Below are 23,611 nucleotides of genomic sequence, written 5' to 3'. Positions count from 1 at the left end.
CCTGCATTTCTGACAACTTCATCCTTAAAACATGAAACCCTCTTGCTTGAATGTGCATAATTGCACATGTACAGCTTTGAAATATTTCACCACTTGATCAACTACTTCTTACAGAAGTTTTAGTCAAAAAGACAGTTACAGATTTGTTTGAGTTCTTGCGAGAATGTAGTGTCCAGGTTTGTATTTCACATAAATAAAAAAACCCCAAACAACCAAAAAATCCAACCTCCAAAAAAGTCAGCTGTTGCCATAAGATCTCTAACTGAAATAAGAGAGACCTTGCAAGATCAACTATTCTCATGACACTTTTGGCTACATCTAAACCAGCACTGGAAATATGCACCTTCTGGTCTTGGATCTGGCCCAGACCCATAATTGTAGGGGCAGGTTTTCAATCCATGGATTTTATTACAAACCCCTGAAATTCAAAGGGATTAAGACTTTGTGTTCTGATGTGGAGAGCTGCAGTGACATACAGCAGATTGTACAACAGTGTAATTTTAACCATGTCCAGGGAGGCAAACTCCTCTCCTTTCTAAAAGTAACTTAATTTTTATGTAAGGAAGACTATCATGAGGAATTTTTGTCTAGGTGAAATATCAGGAACTCTGGAATTCTTCTTCAGTCTATGGTAGTATCTTACTATCTATCTTTGCTTTGAATCTTGGTTTCTCTGTTTGTAAAATGGTGATGATCAAACATACTGTAGACGAAGCAACTCCCATGTGCTTCTGCAGATCAATATGCGGAAGCAAATGCCGACACCAGCATCTGATTTATATAACTGTGTGGGGCAATAGGTAGATGTGTTCTGTGGATACCAGAAGCTGCCTATGCCTGACATCTTTCCCTGCAAAAGGTGGCAAGATAAAAAACAATGTCAACAGAAGATCCTGTCTATTATTTCACTCTTCCTTTCTGAGGATCAGCAGCACTGATTTGCCCCACAGAGGGAAGATGCACAAAGCTCTGTTTGTGCCTTTTTCCATTTATAGAGTTTGAAGATCTGAGGATGCTTTATTTTTAGCTTTATATGACTCAGATAACTGAGGTGTTTTGAAGGTCTTATCTGAAAGAACATTGAAGAACATGACAAAATTTACTTGAGAAAGAAAAAGAGTAAAATCAGCCTTTCTAGGGGAGAAAAAACATTTTTCTAATTTCCTGTGTTTTTTCTGTTTGTTGTTATATATGGTTACACATTATATACAGCTACTGGAATGAAAATACCTATTTGCAGAAGGAAACACAAGTGTCTGAAAAGGGTATTCATGTACTTGAAGAAGTCTAATTCTAGAACACAGGTTAGCAATATCTGAAATGAAAGTATAAATTGATCAAAATGCATCTCAAAGCCAGACAATGATATCTTTTCTCTGTTTAAATTTACATCTGATGTTGATTATTAGCAGGGAAGGAACATAAGTGGCTTGTGTTTACGTAGTGGGGCTGATGGCAGCCTTTACTTGTTACTATCCTTAAAACCTGGAGAACGAGTTTTTGCAATGTGACTGCAATGGTAATGGGAAACATGGCTCTGTTCTCTGATGCTGAGTTGTGATTGAAGGCACTGACCTGCCATAGACTTATAATAGGGGAGCAGGTGTGGCAATGATGGACTTTAATTTCCTTTAATAAACCTTTTATGTGCCACACTTTTACTGCCATTCTATGCTCTCCAAGGTCCTGCACATAATAGGTTCATTACTTTTGATTACTATAGTCTATTGAGACAAACAACTCCAGAACACACTATATATTATGTTCAGTTAAACCAATATAGACTATTTATCCACTGTGCATTATTTCACCTGCAACTCTACAGACAAAATTAACAACAGCTCCTGTAAGCTAAAACTATTAAAACCACTGGTACTCCTTTGTCATCATTTCATAACAAATACCACACCAATCACAGTGCTGCTCTTTTAATTATGAAACAAAAAGTGTCCACTGCTTCTACTGAACAGCAGTTACTTTCGTCTAAATAGCACGTTGCATTGTGATGAATATTTAAAAACTGCACAATGAGTGAAAACCAACAATAAAATCAATGCAGGTGATTTTTCTATTGATTTTCTTTCTTTGTAATAATTTGAAACTATGAGAGATGTTTAATCATCTCAAATCTAAAATTTATAAGACTATTTAGGCTGGTGCATACCACATATTAAAATAATCATCACGTCTGTGTTGCATGAAAACCACCTTAATTTACAAAAAGTCCCATGCATTTACTTGAAAATTATACAAAAGTAACTGAATAAAACTGTGAAATCTTTTAAGTGTGTCAGCAAAAAGACCTCTCTTGCTCAAAATTTCAAAGTAATATTGTTGGGTTTTGATACTTCTTTCAGAGACTGCCTGATAATGAAAAAAGTGAACAAAGTTTCTCACTTCTGATTTTTATCTACATAGTGATTTACATGAAATTACAGCCACAGATGGTCAGCAAGAAGCATTCAAACTTTTAAATCACCCATGGAACAACAAAAGAATTAAACTCTAAGTGAGAAATTCCATCCAAAGTTTTTAGAGGCAATTGTTGTCAAGGTGTTAATTTGAGAGACATATCTTATTACTGCTGTGTACTGTAAAGGTTGGATGGATTCTGGAAGGTGCTTCATGCTCTCAAAGCTGGGAATGGTCAACCCTCTCTCCCAGTACATATGTTGTCTTGAGACAACAAGCCGTAAGGGATAAATAGAATGGTCATGTCTGCACAAAACTCTCACATGATGTCTCACTACTAATTTTTTTAGCCGTCAGGACCATCGGGATAGTATCTAAGTGCTTGCCAGGAAAATTTTATTGAGAGTTGCAGTCCCATATTTTTTAAGGGCAAGCTTCACAAAAATAACAAGAGAACAGTGGAATTAATTCCACTTCATCTTTGTGTCTTATACCTAGATTGTCTGATTTGATGGGGTTTAAACCCATCTAAACATTTTCTTTTGAAAATTAGTTGAAACTAGCTAAAAGGTCTCAAAAGGAATTAATGGGAGATATACAATCAGAAAAACAGCAACAGAGGGGTAGCAGCTACACAGTCCCAAATCATTAGGTAATCAGGCTAAGAAATAAATGACTGCCTTAGAATTGCTTCAGTTATGCCCTATTTGTGTGATGTGGAAATTTACTGAGAATGTTGAAGTTGAATTATTTTCTGAAAGCATGTTCCAATAAATCTGTTTATGAATGCTTTCTGTCTGACTTCAAGAATTTCAGTATGATTCTCCCTCCACTTTTCCTTCAATATTGGTTGAGACTTAAGGGTAAGTCAATAACTAGATCCCAGAAAACTGACTGGAGTCACCGACGATACTACAAATTCTGTTTGGCTGAAACTGGAGTAACTTGCTATGTGACTGCTACAGGGTATTCATGTTTCTCCAGATGAATTTCTGGTGGAATAGCAGCGATCATACTTTCTGAGCAAACTATTTCAGAGTTTCTGGTGGTAGAAACCAAATGTTACTTCTTCTGTTTGTACCATCCCACTGCAGTCAGCGGACTCGAGAGCAGCACCTGGAAATACTTCCCTGAGTGAGAGAATCAGGATTTGGCTCTGAGTTTGGTTTTTTGTGTGCCTGGAGTCTATCTGTGCACATGTGCATGTACTGATATTATAACAGGATCCAAGAATATGACTAACAGCTGAAAATAGGGCATGTGCAATAAATGATAATAATAACAATAACAATAATAATAACTATGTCAATTTACTTGCACATTTTAATTCTGAATTTCAGAAACTAAATTGATACTACAGTCTTGGTAAGATAGTTTCACAGCACATTACTGTGAAATAAACTATGACTTGGGGAAGCCAGTGCTGCTGACATAGGTAAAAGTGAAATGCATTTCCTGGAAAGAGCTAATTTAAGAGCTGTGCACTTTCTAATTTCTATTGTAATCTTTGTACAAGCATAACTTTCCGAGTGGGTTTCACACTCCTGGAATGGCAGTCTGTTTCCTTTTGCGTAACTAGCTAGAGGAAAAATCACCAGTTTATCTAGAGGTAAGGAGTATAAAAGTTGACATTTTGTTGTGATTTTCCAACTAAAAGTTATGTCTGATTTTCAAAATGAAATTTGGCAAACAACTTCTCTAGGACAAACCTTAACTGATTTTGAGAGGTCTGAAAAAAGAATAGCTTTTCTCTACTATTTTTAATTTGTAAACTACTTAAGTTTGTGTAGAGGCAATAACTACATTTGTCACTAGACTAAGGAACTTAGCCAGAAAAAAAAAAACCCCTCAATGATTTTTAAGGCACACAAATCCATCCTCAAGTCTCAAACACAAGCCACAAACTTCAAAGTTGAAGTCAGACACTGCTAAGCACTACAAACATGTCTGTGCTGTACTGTGCCCCAAGGTGACATGACACTGTGTGTGCATCTCCCTACAATAAATAATACCCTCAGAGCAAGCTTTTCACTGCCTTTGGTACTTGTATTTTAATGTTCCTATTCAATAACTCATTTAAGAATCTAACACAGAAAAAGAGAATAATGTCATAAAGAAAAAGATTTTTTTAAATAAATCTGAAAGCAAGAAGGCTTCCTATAGCCTGTCCAGAAGTACGGAGCACAGTTTGGCTGCCTGTGTATACATGTGTTGCACCTTTCTGTCACTCTACCATAGCTTTTTTTAATATGAAGTATTAATGGCAGACTGACAGTGAGAAGTACAGTGCAAGAAGGAAATGCAAAGTACACATATAGCAACTGCTAGATAAAGCTTATATATTCTGATTACTGGCAGAAAAAAAATCCAAAATCCAAAGATGAAATTTTTTGAAACATTGCTTATACCGCTGTTAAAAGTTTCTTCTTCTTCTTTTTTTTAATAACATGTTGATGGTCAGAAAGGAGAAAAAATATTTACAAAGTAGGTGTTCTTAAAGACTATTACTGAAAATATACCTTGTTTTGTGATCTGGATTTTTCTTAACTAAGGAGTCATCTCATCTTTATTTTTGAAACTATTGCTTTAATTTACACAATTCTATTCCTGATTTCTCTAGGAGAAAGTTGGATAACATGGAAATATTTGGTTCAGATGTATTAGTTTCTCAGGAATTAAAATAAGTAAGTATATCTACTAAATGCAAACTTTAAAGCATGTTTATAACACATATAAATCATCAACAACTTAGCATTTTATAGTGTGGTTGAATGGTATACATATTTTTGAGAAGTAGATGTTTTTTATATTGAAGTCACTACTTGAAAATATGCAGTGACAAAATAAACCTTAAATCAGTAGCAAGCTTGAATAGCTTTGTAATGAGGATGATTTATTTTGACTCTCACTTCTGATTTCTGAGTTGTCACTGCTGTTGTATACTTCATCCATGCAACTTTGCACAACTGGCAGTGCTGAATATAAACCAAAGCCATATGTTTATGTCCTTTTGCCAAACGACTACAGCAAATAGTTCTATTATTCCCTTAGGTAACCAACGTGTGCCAAGTATTTCTATTAGTCTGCTTTACCAAGGCTTTAGAGGGCAGATCACAGCTTTATGAAATTAAGGGGCAACTGCTAGCTTTTTAAATTTAAAGAAAAATTATATAGTCTACCATACTGAGATGCAGCTCAACACAAGCTGATGGATGATCCTACTTTCTGGAGGCTTTTTTTCCCAGGTTTTTTATTTTTGATGTAGTTCAATGTCTTGTCACTGTTTCCTGGGCTACTATGAGCAAAATATAATTTTTTAGAAGAAAGAAAGTGTCAATATTCAAAAAGAAAAAAATGCCTTGACACCTTGAGATCTTTTACAAATACACCAAAGTTTTTATCCCATCAAACGGATATATAGTTTAAAAAACCTCAATAAACATTTTTATAGCATATTTTATAAGCATATTTTTTTATTTAAAAAATTCACAAATAAGCTATCCCTCACAGATTAAATTTAAGCAGTGCATTATGAAATACATTCTCACTCCTGGAGTCATATAGATTCAAAGATAGTTGTGTTCCTGTCAGTATGTAATGCTAACAGAGTGTAGTTCTGAAACTTAAAAAGTAGAATTTCTAGGTATTTACAAAGATTTTTATCTTTTTCAATTGTTCAGTATTGTTATACCTGACTGTTGAAGACTGCTAGTCTTAAAACAGCAGACGCTATGCGAGAAAAATAGTCATAGTGCATGAGACACTACACATGAAACCACATAGTATTCTAGTACTAATATAGAGAACTATTTTGACTCAAATTCATTTTTGTAAATAAATTATCCCACCTTTGTGTGTATCCGGGTGAAAATATGTGCAGATTCCAAAGGACCAAATTCGTCACTCAGTCCAAGATGCCTTGCCTGATTTAACAGATAATTCTGAAATTCATTCTCTGAAAAAAAAAAACAACAAAAGAAAACCAAAAACCAGCTATACTAAATAAAATGTAGATGAAACAGGACATTTTTTAACTCAAACGGGCAAATAATCCAGGTGCATTGTTTTCTTGTGCGGTTTTTCAAAGATGTGGTATAGAAGCATCGATGATGCTTCTAATAGGCAGAGAGAATAGCAATTTTTCTTTTGTTATGGTACTTTCTTTATATTGTTAATGCCCTTTCCAACAGCTTATGAAATAGACCTGCTCTAAGAAAAGTTTTTCTTCTTGCACAGACAAAAATCCACAGTTTCTATATGTAGAAATCCTTAGTCAAATATTTTTACTGCATCAGAACCCCTTGGAACTGGGTAGGACGGTTCAGTACATGATGTGAAATAAATGAGAAGCATTCTAAAATATTTTAATAATAGCAGAAAACGCCTCAGTTTTATTTTTATCTGATTTTGAATATCAATGTTTAAAGTTCGGCAGACTGATAGTGTTCTTACCATAGGCAAACTGAAGGAAACCCTTGACATTTCTCCATGCTCATTTTTATTCCTTTCTGTGAGGAAACTCATGCTAAATCAACAGTAACAGTGAAGGAAGAAGAGCTGCAGAAGTTTATATCTGAGTGTACAATACTGAGGGCCTTGTATTCAGAAATAACGAATACCCAAACCCTTTGAACACTTAAAGTTGTAGACACTTGCAACCTGGGAGAATCTGGCTGTGAGCAGTTATTACAGGCAGGCTTTACTTTAGCATCACTCCTGCCACTAGTGACCAAAATATAAAAATTTTACTATCATTTGCAACTTCAGAGGTCCTTTTCAAATAGTATCCAGTGTATTTAGTAAAATAGATCTATTCATTAAGTGTATTCCAATTATGACAGAGTTTGCAGATAAACTTTTGGCACTTGAAGGTGAAACTTTAACTATTCATTTAATGATATCTGATGAAGTTTTGTCAGTAAAATTTGTAATGTTACATTTCTGAAATTGGAAAGGCTCATTCTAAACAGATTCTCAGGGAAGCTAGGCTTTATTGAGTGACTAATTTCTGCTTGAGTCCCAATAGATAGAATATTAGTTGCATCCCATCAATAACTTTTAATTAAAATAAATAAGCTTTTATCAGATAGCAAAACAGACAACAGATGCAAGATTATAAAGAAGGGAGAAAACCCAGAACAAAACAGCCCAATACCGAAAAGATTTTAAGCAGTTTTCTAGCCAATATGTTTCTGGAAAAAGATGTTGTTTATCCTCAAAGGCCTCTTTCCCCATTATTCTATTTCAACATCCATGAAAAAACCCAAAAAGAGTCTTAAAGCTTTCTACCTGACTCTTCCTCTTTGTTCAAAACACACTAACCTAAAACAAAAGATCTCTGAGAATAGCTACAATGGTGAACAAAGCTCTTCCTAAAGCCTGAAACTTAGCAGCTTTTTGTCTAAAATCCTATCATGTTGTATATTTATTAGCAATATATTTTTCATTTATTTTCTCAAAGATTGCCAATAAAGAACTAAATCACATAAGGGAGTAGCTGTAAACCCTTTGAGTTCCCTAATGTCAAACTCATTAGCATCCGAATAACCACACAGCAGCACATCATCTGCACAATTGCAATTTTTTACTACTTTTAATAGCGTTTCTCAAAGGGCTCATTTTCAACTTTCTTCAGTGGTTAGTTGGTTCTCTGGGGAAAAGGAGCTTCCTGACGCTCACAGCTTCCACTCAACAACCAGGCCGTTTGCTGTCAGAAGCATCAGCCCTCTGCCCTAACCCCATCTGCTGTCTCTCTCATCCTAAGGGACTGAGAGTTAAGACAGCGCAGCTGAGATCCACTTGGAAAAGTGCACAAAGGACAGGAAAATATACAAAACTTTTCACATTTAACTTTACATAATAAGCTAATACATTGAAAATCCTCCTTTTAAGAAAAGGATTCTGGGCTGGGTTGGGGCTGGGGCACAGGTTTTAAAATTGTACTGGAAAACTACATGCAACAGTGCCATTTGCTATTTTACTCCCATCTGCCTTGCATGCGACATCATCAGCTATCTTTGTAAAGCAGAGAGTGCTATAGTAGGACAAAAGCAAGACTTTATATAAAGCACAAAACCTGAACCCCTTTTCTGTGTTTATTCACAACAGAAGTTACTGGTTAGTAAGTTTAAATGTGCTATTTTCTATTTCTTTCACATAACAGGGTGCTGGCTGCCATACAGCTGATTCGTGGGTGAGTACCCACATTTGAAGATATGGTGTTTCATAAAAAGTCTAATAAAATGTCATGCATCTGTCATGTTATTAACAGGGTGTGTAGGATTATGCTGTGTCATGGGATGTGACATACCCCTAATGGAATATAAACTATGCATCACCCCTGTCCACACTCCAAGAAGCAGCTTACATTTCAAATGTAAGTGCTGCGCTCTGATGCTTCAGGTAGCAACCAAGAGTTAGGGCTGATTTCACAGTAACATCAAGATCTTTTACAAGAAGTTATTGAGAAACACTTTATTTTAGTATATTTTATGAATTATAAAATTAATCATGGGCCAGATTTTGAGGCATTGCAAGAAGTGCAGATAAAAGTCTGGAATGCAAACTGGAAAAATTAAGATCTCAGCCTCAACAGCCCATAAAGAACATCTATCTAGGTTATTGGTGACTTTGATGGTAAGGTCGTTGTTGATGGAAATCAGGTAGAGCTAATTTACTTATTTGTCAACCAAGGTTCCTTGGTGGGATCACTCCCGTTAAGTCCACATGTATCTTCATTTGGCCCAGTCTGTTCATAGCTTGCATTAACTCATTTGTCTATTTTAGTACAGAATTCAAAAGGATTTACAGATGACAAATTATGCCTACAGTTCAACTCCCTATATGTCTGAACAGAATTTTTAAGTCCTGAAGGTGAGGTTTGCCTGCCTACAAAGAAAACCTTCACCCCTTTTCAAGGAGCACCTCAATTCAACTAGAATAATACACTTTATAAACCCACAAAGATGGAATAAATGTGTTGCTTGATTTGTCAATGTAATGGTTCAGTGAAGTCACCTGGAACCTTTGCAATTTATTCTTTGGTTTATAGCCATTTCCAGTGCAACATGATTTTGTACTGACTCTGAAGTGCCATCCTACTGAGATCCGTGAGTCATACCAGGATACTGATGTGAATCACTGTTTGGGCCCTGATCCTCAACATCAGATGTGTGTGACAAATCCCTTCAAGCAACCACTCTTGTTGACCCATTGTCTATGGGTAGAAGTCCACTCATTCAGGTCAGAGAGTTTCTGAGGATTTAATAATGAGAAAAGACATATTCTACAGTCAAAAATTATCTCACCAGAAGTCTGAGGTTGTTTCCTCTGTCAGAATTGCAGTACACAAAGCTGTACTACGTCTGTAAAAGACCCCAACAACTTTTTTGAGCATAATGGATATCATTTCCAACAGATGAATTTGATTGTCTCTCATTTACCACATCACTAGTTGATATATTGCAAATATGAAAATGAATGATCACAACAGTTTGTGATTTGTTAACTCAGAATGGCAGTAATAGCTAAGGAAACAAAATACACTGTGCTCACCATTATGATCCCTAAACACTTTTTGTGTTTCTACAGTGGCAGTGATTTCTCTTTCTCAAGATAGAATAACGCAACATATTTAGTATTTGAGAAAAAAATATGTGAAAGCAAAAGATGCCATTACAAATGAATGAAGATATATTGAGCTCTTGACTGCACTCAGATCTTTATCTTGCACAGGCTGAAGTACGTAACTTTACACACTAAGTTCTGCACAAACTTATGGGTCACCTCAGTGAGCCTCTTAAGCGCATGTGTAACGTTCAGCACATGAGTAAACAAATTAATTTCATTTGGCCTTCTAATGCTTCACTTTAACACCCTCTCTGCAGTACACATGGACGCTCTTGGAAATCTGGAGGATTCTACTTGGAAACATCATTTTTATATAATTTGAGCTTCAGAAAGGAATTTCCTTGGGGCAGAGTACTCCTCTTTGCACTTGTTTTATTAAGTGCAGAGTACACATGAAATAGAATTATTGCTGCCTCAACTATTGCATTTTCTTTCCCAACTATAAGGCTAAACTTTATCTTATTTAGTTCTACTGTGAGATGAACAGGAGGTCACGTTACCAGTGCAAGACAGCCTGGTAACACAGGCAATTGTCCTTCCAGTACCTGTAAAAACACATCCCTTGCACTCATCCTCTCTTTTAAACACGGCAGTAATTCCAATGCCATGTGCAAGATGTTATTTCGCCTAGCAGAAGGGTTTCACTTTCACCTGATTTAAGCAACAAACTATCCCTCAAAGATGCCTGAGGCTTTGCTGTAATTAACATAACTGCATTTAGATGCTATTCATGACCGATAATTCCAACACCTTGTGAAAAAAAAAAAGGTTGCATGCTGTAAACATTATAAACATATTCAAATAAGCTTAACACAATCTGCCATGCTTATTTCTGCCTAGATCATGGACCAGCGAAATGGTTAATGCAAATGGATTTATAATTTGCTTTGGGGGGCCAGTTTCTTCTCCTTATTTATTAGCCCAGCTGATGGGGCAGATTTGATGAGGCACTTCTGGAATAATTGAGTCATCACACAAAGAAGGCTGCTAGCATTCAGAGTGGTTTTATCAGCAGCAAGCAGGCCTGATTACTGACAATTACACTCTGATCCGGTGATGGAGGAGAAAGAGCCAACGAGTGGGAAATGTCCGTGTTTCTATCCAGGAATAATTTCTACATTCATTTTACATGCTAAGTGTTTCCTATCTCTGCATAATAAACTGTAAACAGGAATAGATGGCACAATGTCCCTTAATATTTCCTGGTAATGAAGACACAAATGTACAGTGAGTGCTGATAAATATAGATGAAACATAAGCTATTCTCTGAGTCTGTATTGTTACCTTTAAAATAAATGCATTTTGGTGGTAAAAGCATAATCATAGCTAATGCAAAAAAATGACAGAAGATTGAAGCTGTCCTTGTAACTACACAGAAACTTTGCAAAAGTCCTGTTAATCACTGCTGCTCTAGAGGCTCATAAGCTGAAGGTGATATACTGGAAAGAACATCATTTTGTTTCTCAATAGTCAACTATGTAGGAACTCCTTTGCTTTGACACAGTAAAGGAGAGCAACAGCAGTGACCTCCATTAACACTTCAGGGATAGAACACATCTCAATACTAAACTGAAAAACAATGAAGCTGGTCCTAGAAGACATCTTCACTGTGATAAATTATCATTTCCCTCTCATCAGCCTTAAGATAGTGTTTATAATGAATAATAGAGCTAGACCATAGATTTCATGAGTTGTGTTTAGCAATGTATTATTGCATTTAGGACATTATTTTTTTTTAGCAACGAAGATGCTGTAAAATGGCAGTTATTAACAAAATGCTGAAAGCAGAACTTTGGAAAAATCTGTTTCTTCTCTGACTCAGGAAAAAAACATGGAACCAGACATACTGAAGAGTTGAAATGTAATTTTGTGTTTGTTGATGGGCAATTATAGATTTCAGCTGGAAAATGTTAATGCCCTAGTCTAGGGAGAGTTTTTCTTTTTTAGAGTTGATCAGGCATGAAACACTGAATAATAAACTTCTGCATGCTTGTTTATTCCTTTTCCTCTTTTTAAACTAATTCATAGCTTCAAAAGAACTAAAAGTTATTCTCTGTTCTCCTGCGGTAACTATGGTAACTATGTTTCATTAAAGTAGCCACTTAACTTCAAGGCTTGTGTTACAATGATATGCATTATTTTGAGTAAAACCACACCATAACAACCTTATGATTTCAGAGCAATTTTAAAAGAAAGTTCAAAGAGCATGCGTCATTGACTCCGGAACACAGGATTTGTTTTCTTTTAAAACATGTTTACTCTTTTTTCATCCCGGATGACTTTTCCTGCATGGAGTCATCTCTGTTGTGAGGTACTGTGTGGGGGGACTGCTACTGACTTCAGCAAAAGATGACCATGCTCTACTCATCGAAGGGGTGCTCAGCAATTGCAGGATTGAGGCCAGCGGGAGATGCCTGAGAACACAGATCAGTATAACAGTATAAGAGCAATGAGATGGTGGTGTTTTAATTACTCTGTTATAGCCTCCTTCAACATCAGGAAGATTCTGGTCCGGCTCTGGTATTGCTACAAGGCTGGTGTTTAGCCACCACTGTTACAGTCCTTGTACCATTACATGGTTTCCAGCAGGCTGGTTAGGAATCTATGGGTTTGAAGGACTATTTTATGGGGGTGCTGTTATGGTTGCATTGAACCCCTACAGAAGTGCTGCAGCTGATTAAATTCGGTAAAAGTGGTAACTTCTCAAATACTTACAGGCTTAATCTGGGTTACTATATTCCTTCCCTGTGATTTCTGACTGTTCCAGCCAAATTTTTTGTGACTGATTTAATAGCCAGAATTAGGACATCGCAATTCTTATGCTGGACAAAACCCATGGCTAATTAGCTCATTGAACATTCTCCGACATGGAGTCAAAAGGAACAATGAACCTAAAAATACAAACTATTTTTATATAAAGAAATATAACTACCGTTCTGATATCCTATGCATTCATCCTCCCCTTTCTGAACAACAAGCTGTCTTCATTAAGCATGACAGACATGTCCCAAGAAAGGGAAAGTCACACAAAGGGAAGAAGTGTGCCTTCCCTCAACATGCAAATCACATATATTCATTAACTTCAAGAGTGCCATGTGAAGTACAGTCTGCCACCATCTAAAAGACTTGTAATGACCCTAACTACTAAAGATAATGGGGCTTGCTTGCTTTACTGCATCGCCCTGAAGATCCTGGGAACATGCTGAAGAGCACAGGAAAAAACAAACCAACACCAAAAATACTACCTTGAAAATCAAAGTAACAAAAACATTGGCTAATATTTGTCAGATACCAAAATGTGCATGTAAAGTGATCACTGGAACAGACTTCCTATCTGAAAAGGTTTCGCTTTGCAAATGTTTGGATCAGGTGTGTGGAGCAAGGAAAAGTGTGTTCAGTCTGTTCAAAGTTATGCTAAGAGGCCAGTGGCACCAGGGATGGGATTTTAAATTCTCTTTTATGATTCTAGAGTGGGGCAAAGGTTATTTCCTAAAATGGCACCTGTCTTATGTCATAGACATAAACAGAAGGCACAGTGATTGAGCAAATAACTGGAAAAAAAGGGATTCTGGAACTCTCTTCCTGCCTCTGCCACTGCTCTATTCTCTGACCTTCAGCAAGTCTCTTCACCTTTCAGCTAAATGAGGATAATGACGTAGAGTGCTGTGAAGTGCTTTTGTGCATTTCTAACCATGCTTTAAGGTAGTGAATATTATTTTCATCCTCATGTGTTCATCAATTTAATAGCCTGCTCATGTTTTCACTTCCTCTGAAACTCAACCTGATACTTAAAGAGTATGCTATTACCTGGGGTTTCCAAGAAAAAAATGTTTCCTCTTTCTCTTCAAGCTTTTTTACTAAAAAATAAAGAACAAATTAAAAAGGAGAAGAGGAAAAAGGGAGAAATTCTGAGAAGAATGGGTACTAACTAATGCATGATGAATGGCAAAATAATTTAAAACACATTTCTGTTCTCTTCTCTCTTAACATACTAGGCTATCTGGAGGTAACTGCACTCTTGGCATGTTGGGTCTTTATCTTACAAATCTGTTTCACTTGTTTTCCTATAAAGAGAAACATTCTCCTAGGAAATATTTTTAACTGTTTTGCTTTGAATGTTTTTGCTCTCAATGTTGAAAATGTCAATAAGGTGTGTACATATATATATCTATATATATAAATTTATGTGCACATATATATATATGTTTGTGGTAACATTAAGTTCAAATATTGCACCCAGCAAGCACTGTATTTAATTTAAAGGAAACCGAAAGAGAAAAGTTTCTTTCCGATGTGAGCATATTAGATGTGTGGTAAGAAAATGGCCCATTGTACCACTAAACAATACTGCATTAAAAATACCACTACAGAAACATATCTTTGTAATATTATTTTATATTGGTAAATAATAGTAATCCATTATTCATCCTATCATGGCAAATTTGATTTGAGCAAGATTAAAAAAAGTCTTCCTATGGAGACATGTCTTACAAACTTTATCACTTTAAACACAGTTCCCCTTCAGGCTCCCTAGTGTAAGCCTGGCTCCGTTGCAAACAACCAGAACACTCTTGTGGGCCTCAATAATACATGTTATTTTCATGTGGAAGCAGTCACATACACTCAGTATTAATCACACAGGTATACAAAGATACAGTCCTGGCCAGGAGATCTTACAAAGTAGGATGATTAAGAACTATTTTGGATATGACAGCTGTAAATAATAAACAGCAGTGTAGAAATTCCAATAGCACATTAATGAAATTTTACTATTTTAGTTGATAGTTATGTCATTCTTGACAAGTAGCCCTGTATCAGATGTCTGAATATGTAAGTAATAGGCTGGCTTGTTGTTTGGATATCACATTAAATCATGGGTTCTGCCTTTTCTGTTGGCACCTCAAATGCCAAGATGTGTTCAGGAAAAGGGATGGGCTGGGGGGGTGGCTTTCGTGCTCAGGGCGTAATCATTTTTTTCATATGCTGTGCTTACCTACCCCAAGAGACAGAGTTTTGTTTTCTTTTGAAGAGGTCTGCGTCATTTTGCATCAGAGCTATGTCCTGATACAAGAAGTAGTAGCTGTGACTTTTAAATAATCAGCCTCACTAAAGGCGCCGCTATGTCAACGAACAACATTCTACCTTAAATAATTTTGACAAGACATTCTCTGCGCTGCCCATAGACTTGGAGGGTGTCCTCACAACATTCAAAGCTGGGATAATATTCACGGTTAAGAAAAGTCCAGAAGCAGCCAAACAGGTGTGCACTTCTCTCAGGAAAGGCCTTTTTAGATAGAAGACCTTTTGTATACTAGTTCTATCCCAGGCCCCTTTTAGGGGCCACACCTGAGAGAGAAAGTGAATTATCAATGACATTTTTTTAAAGAATCAGTGGTTTAACACTAATTTCTAATCAGATCCTACAGAAAGGAACAGCTCGCATGGCAGCTGTACTTTTCCCAGGGTTAATTACCTTTCACTGCTCTCTACTAATGAGTCAGCTGTTCCTGTCATCACACAACTACACTGTGTTCATCTGTAGCTCTAGCTGTGGACAAACACAGTAGCTAGAGCCCTGGTTTGTTGTGCAAAGAATTTGCAAAGCAGTTTAAAAAAAAATACATAAAACTCTCTCCATTCCCATGTCTCTTTTCATGGAAACAACTGTATTTTTCAGGTCAACGCTGTGTTCTCAAGGTTACTGAATTAATCAACAAGACTAGAAATCTAAGGACATAAAAACTAATAAAAATTCATTTTTTTCTAATATTGCATAATAGTTTATATAAGGAAGATTAGATCCATGTACCTATCTAGCTTCTCTTAGCTGATTGTTGGGTGAGAATGTTTATTTATACCTTGCTAGTCTAGGAACTAGAAAACTTCTTTATAAAATATTGGTTTAAGCAGTAGAACAGATAATAGTGCAAAAATAAATACACTTAAGGAAAGAGTTTGTATTATTTTTATGGCAAACTCTAATGAGACAATGATTTAAGGCTTTCAGTAACCTGCTGATGTTTTTACATAATTCTAGAAGGTAATTCAATAGCAAGTAAATAGAACACTTCATTTTCTAGCAGGGGTGAACAGGATGTATTCTTTATAGCCATGTAAGATCAAGAGTGACCCTCATACATCACTTTTATATGTCTTCTTTAGGGACTGTATAAAACTTGGGGAGTATTTAGAAAGGCTAAGTTTAATAACAGGGAGGGGACTCACACCTAGCTTCCTTTTATTGTCAAGAAAGTAAGGGCACAGGCTCCTCCACGGCAGCAGCGAGCACCTACAGCTTGTCACTAGTAGTTATTCCAGCTTTCTTGTGGGAGGCTACAAAGACTATGGCTAAAGATGGGCATTGTGACAGAGCTTCCAAAGCGCATCAAGTCCTGTTTGAGTCAACAATCAGAAAATGTTTGCTTTTTATGTAACTGACGGCAGGACTCTAAGCTGGCACTGTCTTCAAAACATGGTTCTATGCTAAAATTGTCTAAACAGAGGTTGACTAGATCTGAGCAGATTTCCTCGGCGTAAGATCTGTAGGTGTTAGCAGAGAAAGTAAATTTTCACCACACACCAAAGGGACACCACAGAGTACATGTTATGTGAGAATAAGCTCAGCTACTTGCACTTGTATCTGCAACAGGCCTATTCATGAAGATATTATTTGAGGCTGAATTCCTTGCTAACTGTCACATGAGGTAATGATACTTGACAAATCTAAGGCATGAATATGATCCTCTGAATATGATGACGGAGGAAGAAACTTAAGCTTTCCAGGTCCAGGTTAACCTTGCAAGATTGGCAGCTCAAAATATGATAAATTTGCTTTGGAAAATATCAAGTCAAAAGCACCATGGGATTTCAAGGGACCACTTGAATAGTCATCTGGGAAATTAACGTTTCCTTTGAACAATACTGTTATGAACCACCTCTTCCTGTCAGGCACCTTAAGTTGTGCAAGCTGTATTGACAACCTGAGATACTCTGAGCAATAAGAAAATGTGAGCTGTGTGGTTATGGTCTTTTAAAAGGCAGATATGTATTTATTGCTCTATTAGAAGCAATTCTCCTGCTTGGTTTTGGAATTTTATGTGAAAGTGAATTTCCTGAAGGTGCATTAACTGGGCTTAATGATTCACAGAAACCTCTGATCACTCAGGTCAGGCCAGGGAAAACTGTTATTATGTAATGCCCATTTTGTCTCTGATTCTCCCTCTGCTCAAGACATTATTCCTTCTTCCAACACACTATGTTCACTCACTCTTAATGTTAAAACTCACTCACTCTTAATGTTAAAAAAACCTCACTCACTCTTAATATAAAAAAAAAATTATCAGGGATAGCATGGGCATTCTCCTTCTACTCAGAGGTCTTCACATGTTACTGGCTTGTCTTTTCCTGAGTTCTCAAGATGCTTTCTTCATCCACAGGCAGGAAAACTGGGAACATGTCTTCTCCATTTGGTGAACAGGAAAACCTAACCCTTGGACTGAGTTTCACCCTTTCCTGGGATGCAGTCTGCTTAACTTGGACTCTGTCAGTAACAGGGCTTACCAGCTCTCTATTAGAAGTAGACTTCATGCTGTACACTGAAGCAGCTGGGATGCTTGAAGACAGCTTCTCTAAATAGCCTATTGGGTTGATGATAGTCCTACTGTGGGGAACTCTCTTGGAGGTTCAGGAGGGAGGAGACATACCAAATGGTGTCTCTAAAAAATTTAGGGCCAAAAATCATGATATCTTCCTTACTGTGCCCACTTAAAAACTTGACTTCTTTACTTTTAAAATATAATCAAAATAGCCATGCGACTTCTAAACTTAAAAGATAGGGATCATCATGCAACTACAAATAAATACCAAAGCCCCACAAATAAATAGGGAAGCAAGCTGTATGACCTGAAGGGTATCCACAATGCTGAACTTCCTTTTAAAGCTGACACTCATTGATTGAAAGCAACTTACACTTCTGCAATATTACAGCATTATTCCCTGTGATCACAAAATAGTAGAACGTTATTCACATTATTAACAATAAAAATAAGTGGTATTACTAATGTTGTTGCTATAAATAACATCACTGGACCCAAAGCATTCAGGGCTAAAGCTATTTATTCTCTCACGCTATTAAAAATGAGTTTTATTTAAGATAAATGGGATATTTAAGAAGATGCTTTTTAATGACAGCCACTAAAATGTTGATTGTGGGGAAGAAAACTCTGAGAATACTATACGTGAGCAGGTTAAGCTTTTCAGGATAAATGTTAAATTGGTCTAAAGTGTTATGTTTATTGAAGTGGTGTCAATTTATACCATAATGAACTTTGCATGTGCACAATTTTGGGCATGATTTTCATTGACTTTGAGTCTCATCTGTGGAAGTGCTACTGGGGACACATGGCTACTAACCCTTTGTAAAACTAATTGTTACAAAATTAGATCAAGCTGAGTGTAATCTTACAGCAGAGTTTACTACTGTGGCTGTCCTCCCCTGAGGGGAAGAGTTTGAAAAGGCAAAGAACTCTCAGAGACCTAGTTATGGCTCCCTGCTTCCAAGGCCAACCTGCGTCTCCCATGGTATAGGTTAGGGTAGTGTATAGCCACATGCTGTTCCATAGGGACCATCCACTACATAAGGGTTAGCATAGCTTAGTGGAGCTCCATCCAGCTCTGATCCCCAAAGGAATTCGAAGTTGCCCACTTGGAAATGCAATTTAATCACTTTGCCTCGATCTGAAGAAATTTTGAGAACCTGTCCCTAGAGCTTTAAAAGATGAAGATTTGTTTAAAAAAACCCCACACCTATGTGCTAAAGCTATGGGTATGATAAATAATCCTGTAAAAATCAAAATTTGTGTCATCAAATCTCTTCAAACACGGAAAAAAATACTTGAAATCTATGCACAGTAACTGAAATTTTGAACTGAAAGCTTGCTTGTAGTTTTAATGATAACATGAGAAACATTGAATCACTATAATCACCCACAGAAACAGCGCAAAACCGTCATCTAATCTGTCCTTCTATTACCTCGAAGCTTGAGAAAGAGAGTCTTGAAAGCCTGAGGAGAGAGAGGAATCACAGAGGCACCCCCAAAAGTGCCTACAGAGTCTGTGACCAATGGGAGAAAGAAAATATGGAGCTGAGTCTGGAAATGCTTCTATCAGCAGTGTTTAAAAAATCCAGCTGGTTTAATGTAGAAATCTCTACTGTATTTTGGAATGAATGGATATTGTTAAATCTTTACAGCTCATTTCTTATTTTTTAAGAATTAGTTTTGAGGAAAAAAAAACCTTTTCTGAAAGGAAATATGACTTCTAAGAACAAAGCAGGGAATTGACCCCTTTCCTTTTGTAAATATCACATTTCAGGGACAAAATTCCATCCTCTGAGCTGCACAGCAATGTTCAGTTTTGCTATTCTGCTCTGCATTAATATCTGAGCACACACCAAATTTCATCAATGCTGTGTATATGCAAGAGGAAACTTTTTGTCTCAGGTATACCATATTATTCATATCACTGTCTTGTACGAAATTGTGAAAAATAGTAAGTTTATGTCGAGACAAGCTATAAGAAGAAATCAAGTCCAGTTTGTAGGCTGGACAGGAAAGACAGGATTCACCTCCCTAACTTTACGTGCCTGAAATGCAGATATATTATTCTGAGGTAGTAACCGCTGTCTTCCCATAGTCTCTGGGTAGCCTGTAGGCAACCTGCAGGCATTTCTGCCACTGTGTAGATGTGTGATACATCTTACTTATTTCATACATCTACTTCAGGGTGAGATGAATTGCATCCAAGAAATGTCTCTTTCCACTGTCTCTAAAGCGAATCTGGATGACTGGCTCAGGTCTAGACGCTTCCACTGCGCACACAGACATTTCACCAGAGGATTCCTAGGCAAGGAACCTATGGCAATCGCGGAGAAGCATCTTACAGCTTAAATAATACGTACACTATGTGGCTCTGAGCTGTATTTTAAAATAGGGATGAAAAAGCAAGAGAAATAAAGTAGGGAACCATCCTCCAGGAACGAAGGCTGTGCCAGTCCTTGTAGGAAAGAACTGGCAAACAAAATGAAGCTGACGAACAAATAAAAGAGAGCACTAGTGGATGGTGTAAATTAAAGAAAAGGAGAGTTAGCCACAGCTTTGATATGAGCAGTGTGGCTTCAGAGTGACCGGAGAATCCAGTGTCAAGAGGCAGAGAAAGAAAAAGGTCAGCATGATATGGCAAATATTTCTTTATCTAGATATAGAGGAATGAAGACAATCAAGTTCTAAACACAACAGAGGGAAACTGAACTCTAACAGTTGGTATGGACTGAAATACCAGCTTTTAAATATTTGGATTGGACAATATTTTATGAAGGAATAAAAGTTTTCCTGATAAGCAAATGTGCCACATGGATTGATGTCTGATAAATGGGAAGTGTCTCTCAGCTTGCACTATTATTATCTGATACTGAATACAGTTGTTTTCTTAAGTCTAAGTTTGCTGTTTAAGCTTATCTGTGTTTCTTCCTTGTTTTATTATAAACTATTGTATAGTTGAGAAACCTGATGTCACCAATGACAGTAGCTCTGCATTTAATTCTTGTTTTGGTTTGTTTTAACCATACATAATGCCACATGCCCTGTTCTATTTGGTGTCTTCTGTTCAGTGCAAAGTTCTAAACCATAAAATTAAAGAAACTAAAATCCAAATTCCTTCTAGCAACTTTTGCTGGCCTTTGGGAGCCAACAACAAAAGCCAGATTGTCAAAAATGAAAATGTTATCGTGCCTACATTGCCTGCCACAAACATGCCCTTTTTTCAGCATGTAAGGTGAGTGTTTAGGCAAAGAATTATTGACACAATCATTTGCTTGATTTGTGAGTGTCAAGCAGGGCTTTTTCACATGCACTCAGTGAAACCTAGTTAAAAAAAAATAAATTTTATGTCTTGTTTTCTTTATTTTGTGTATTTACTCCAAAGAAAATAAAGTCTTGTGAGTAAAATTCACCATATCCAAACAAAAGACTGGCAGCTTAAGTAAGTATATGAACAGGGGGAAGGGAGACTTATTTCCTGAGTTTCAACAGATGTCATACTTAATTGGTTGTGAAATAAACCAGAGCTACTCTCGGCCTGTTTCCCTAGTTTCAGCTGTGAAGACACTTTCAAACATGCGCATTTCCCTCCTGCTTGTCATAATGAGGGTGTGGGGTGAGAATCAAACCTCCAAAAGGAGTAAAGCAACATGCATGCTGTATACAGGCCTTCAGATACACTAATTAAACAGAAGTGAGAGATGCATCTTTTGTTCCTACGAGATACACGTCAATGCAGCATTAAGCAAGACAGTTGTGTTGAGGGATGATCGTCTTTGCCTCCTGCTAACATAAGGAAGTCACTGGACTATCCCATTCTGCACCATTTTTCCACCTTCATGTATTTTCTCTCTAAAACAACCTTTTTGCTAACTCAGAGCATTGACATTATCCTACAACTTGGTGAAATGCAATCATTTTTGTATTATGACAAAGAGAGCATCTACTAGACTTTTTTTCCCTTATGGCTGCTTTCTACTAGAAGAAGCAAAGTAACACCACATGTAACACAACAACAACAAAAAGGAAGAATTGTCAAGTATAAAATAGCTTGGCTAAACATGGTGAAGGACACAAGAAAATGGAGAACAAGACTTCTCATAGGCAAAAAGACTAAACATTTGTAACTGTGGCTAACCACCAGTCAATGGTAGGCTAATATAAATACAGGCATGCATTTCTAAAGGACTAGGGCACAGAATGTTAGCCACTCATTTTATGCCTTATTGTATGTAGCCCTCAAAATTAAAATGCTCTTTTGAGCTTCATGGGAAAAAGCTAAATATGTGATAGGTGTCTCTCTGTGAAACTCAGTACGACCAAGTTCCAAAACAAAAAAAGAGGAGAGTGTTAGTTAAAACATTTCAAATAAAAATGTAATGGAAATTGCATAAAAAGAAAAATTAAGGCCAAGGTCAAATATGTTTAATTCACCTGTGACAACTAAACTGAACAATATTTGTTCTTTTAGTTTAGACTTGGAACCCAGATCCCAGGAGTGCTAGGAGAGAGCTTTAATCCCTAGAAAAAATTCAAATTCCCAAAGTGCGTGATGGAAACCAGCATAATCCTTCCTGAAGTCAGAAATAAAATAGAAAATACTTTCTTTGCTATTAAAACAAGAGCAGTCATCACGATCTTTATTCTTTTAATGTTTTACAGGTCTGACTTTCGGCAGATGACCTCTCTTGTTTGTCCCTACATGTTTTCCAAAATATAAAAGTGAAATAGAGTCCCAAGGGCACTGTACTTGAAAGGTTATGAGAGTTAGAGAATTTTAACCATGCCTGCCAAATCAGCAGATGGCTTGTGATTATAATTATATGCATCAATAAAACGAATAATCTTTACAAAATTTGAATTTCTACTAAAGTAAGGGATTTAGTAAGCAGATGCAACAGAATGCATTTTCTTTAACCCTTTTTGTAGACAGTACTGTTTCTCACAAAAATAATGGGAAGGCTCTACATAAAGTAGCCTGACCATACTCTTGAGCCTGAAATATATGTTTCTTTTGACCAAGTGTCAATGTTATTTAGAGTGATTTATGTGTTCAGTGGTACTTTGCTCACTAAATGTCTAATGCTTGTATGTAGGATGATTTCCATCAGACCCGTACTTCAAAATGGTGCTTAATTTTATAAAATTTTAGAGATACAAGGAAAATGACATGTGTGCTCAGTTTCTTCATTTGTATCACTATGGTAGTTCTTTCTGTTTAGGATTTGGTAGCTTTCCATATCTTGTATGGAGGCTGAGTTAACAACATTGTTAGCGAAGCAAATATCTTTTCCCAAAATGTGGGAAATTTATTAAACATTTTGTGGGGTTTTTTTATCACAAGAAATTGAATTATATATAAAAAAATAAATTAATACAAAAATCACAGCCGTGGATTTCTGTGACCACTGTCCTTACTTTCAAACTTACTTTTGTAACAAGATCTAGACTGTGTATGTTAGATTGTGTCAAACTTCTGCCCAAAGTAGGATAAAATCACACAGTAGAAAAATCAAACAAAACAAACAGAAGGCCCCCTAAGCCTAATCTATTTCTGGACTGCATCATAAAAATGCTATTTGAAGACATGATGGAAATATCCTATACTCTTCTGATATAGCAAGCAGGAAAATATTTGAGAACAGTAGTAAGTACATTTTCAAAAAAATCTCCATTTGGGATACTGTAGCTTCCTACCTACAGTATTTTAACATTTATTTTATTCAAACATTTAAATGTGAACTTTTATTTGAAGAAGTTTTTTTAACTAACATCACATCTCTGATGTGAAGAGTGCAAAACACTATTTTGATGCTCATTAAAAAGTGGATTTTTACTTCTGAAATGACAGAGCCATTACTCTGTATCATGTAAATCCTTCTTAGCATAAGGATTATTGACCTGATAGTCCATAACGGTGCCTTTGGAGCCATTACTACTTTGTTGTGCCAATCCAGCTGCTGTACATGTGCTCT

General features: G+C 36.5%; 1 protein-coding gene across 2 annotated transcripts in view; it reads right to left on the bottom strand.

Annotated features, from left to right (window-relative positions):
- Nucleotides 1-23,611, bottom strand: part of ST18 (ST18 C2H2C-type zinc finger transcription factor) — a 168,409-nt gene that overhangs the window by 68,186 nt on the left and 76,612 nt on the right. For both annotated transcript variants that reach the window (XM_072851273.1, XM_072851274.1), the window contains exon 3: nucleotides 6,261-6,367. In XM_072851273.1, the coding sequence (XP_072707374.1) occupies nucleotides 6,261-6,367 (107 nt within the window). The remainder of the gene's footprint in view (nucleotides 1-6,260; nucleotides 6,368-23,611) is intronic.

The sequence above is a fragment of the Ciconia boyciana genome, chromosome 2 (assembly GCF_034638445.1).
Source record: "Ciconia boyciana chromosome 2, ASM3463844v1, whole genome shotgun sequence".
In the NCBI taxonomy this organism is placed as follows: Eukaryota; Metazoa; Chordata; class Aves; order Ciconiiformes; family Ciconiidae; genus Ciconia; species Ciconia boyciana.
The sequence above is the reverse complement of the archived record's forward strand: the minus strand, read 5'-3'. Positions and strand labels throughout refer to the sequence as shown.